Source organism: Lithobates pipiens, unplaced genomic scaffold, assembly GCF_037356315.1.
Source record: "Lithobates pipiens isolate NorthernLeopardFrog02 unplaced genomic scaffold, aLitPip1_a1.2 Scaffold_22, whole genome shotgun sequence".
NCBI classification, from domain to species: Eukaryota; Metazoa; Chordata; class Amphibia; order Anura; family Ranidae; genus Lithobates; species Lithobates pipiens.
The window spans coordinates 11185078-11186716 of record NW_027507784.1 but is presented as its reverse complement, the minus strand read 5'-3'; the positions used below and the strand labels follow the sequence as shown (position 1 = coordinate 11186716).

Below are 1639 nucleotides of genomic sequence, written 5' to 3'. Positions count from 1 at the left end.
CCCTGAAAACCCTTCTCTTCAAAGAAGCCTATCCTGCTTCTAACTAAGACTGTTTTACTTCCTTCATCAGCTCAACCCCCCACAGCTATTACCTTTTGTATCAATTGACCTTTCCTTTTTAGATTGTAAGCTCTAAGGAGCCGGGCCCTCTGATTCCTCTTGTATCAAAATGTAATGTAACTGTAATGTCTGCTCATGCATTGTAAAGCGCTGCACAAACTGTTGGCGTTATATAAAACCTGTATTATAATAATAATAATAATAATATTACCCTTCCACACTCCATACAAAACAAAATGCTATGACTTAGGAAACATTTTACATTGATCTCTATCACACTAAATGTCTATAGTGTATATTTAGAGTCTCAAGATAAGCGTTCTCCACATGTTAAGTCTCTGTGTTCCTCCAGCTTCTGGTCCAGAATCTTCTCAGAATGATCCTTCTCAGCTTGTTGCTGGCCTGGAAGATGATGGCGGCCTCCACCGATGGAGATAATAATTGTAAATTCCAAAAAACTATTGACAGTGAGGAACTTGGAAGAAAAGTCATCACTTGATACATGCAGAAGAATGTGAAAATGAGAAGTAAGAAGAAGATTGTCCTCAGTGCAGTGACATGAGCCTGAAGATTTGGACGTGTTGATCCAGAGTCGTTATTCTTCACCCTCCAGACGTGTCTGAGCAGAAAGGAGGAAGTGAGGACCAGGCACAGAAGACTAAGGCAGAATGGAAGGATGACGCCTAGGGTGTTTGCAGACACATGATAGGAAAACACTTTATACAAACTGATAACAGAGACATTTGTACTGTTCACAGAAGACTGGATAAGACTTTCTGCATTGACAGCCCAAAAGTCCAGGACACTCACAATGAACACCCCAAGTGCTGTCAGGAATAGAAGGTGACTCAGGAAATTGGACACAATTCTCTTTATCCAGATGAAGAACCCATAGCTGAGATTGGTGATGGTGGTACAGTAATGAGCCGAGAGCCAGAAGGTCAACCAGAAGTTGTAATAGATTAGGAAATTAATTGATGTGCTCATAAATACAAATACTTGTTTAATATTAAAGATTTCCAGGGAAAAGACAAAGATCATTCCCTCTATACTCATCACACACTGGAGGAGAAGATTCACAATCCCCTTAGCCAGAAAGATCACATCGGTGGGACTCAACTTCCCTTTCTTTCTGATGATGTCCAGGTTACCCATCACAATACAAGTGTAAGAAGGGATTGCCAAGCCGAGTCCCAAGACTGAAGAGACTAAAATGGATAAGAAGTACGGATGCATCATGCTGAGGTTTGGTGTGATCTCCGGACAGAGATGAGAGGACACGTCCAGTGATAGCAGACAGAATGATATAATTAGAGTTGGAGATATGGAAATAGTCTTCAGAGATCCGTCTCATGATTGACTTTGCATAAATGTGATGAGTTTCATTTCAGTACCGATATTCAAAACACAAACTGCATAAGCAATTTTTGAATATTTTCCATTATACCAATGCATTAACCACTTCAGGACTGGCGGCTGTTTGTCTCTTATTGACTATTATATACACTCAGCACTATGATTATTATATACACTCAGCACTATGACTATTATATACACTCAGCACTATGACTATTATATA

General features: G+C 39.8%; 1 protein-coding gene across 1 annotated transcript; it reads right to left on the bottom strand.

Moving 5' to 3' along the window:
• Positions 1-390: 390 nt before the first annotated feature.
• Positions 391-1299, bottom strand: LOC143925601 (taste receptor type 2 member 40-like). The gene has a single exon (XM_077450074.1). It carries the CDS (start codon positions 1297-1299, stop codon positions 391-393), a length of 909 nt encoding a protein of 302 aa, XP_077306200.1.
• Between the last annotated feature and the right edge of the window lie 340 nt (positions 1300-1639).

Excerpts from the sequence above, each read along its gene's own strand:
- LOC143925601 (XM_077450074.1), bottom strand. The coding sequence starts at position 1,299 with ATGATGCATCCGTACTTCTTATCCATTTTAGTCTCTTCAGTCTTGGGA.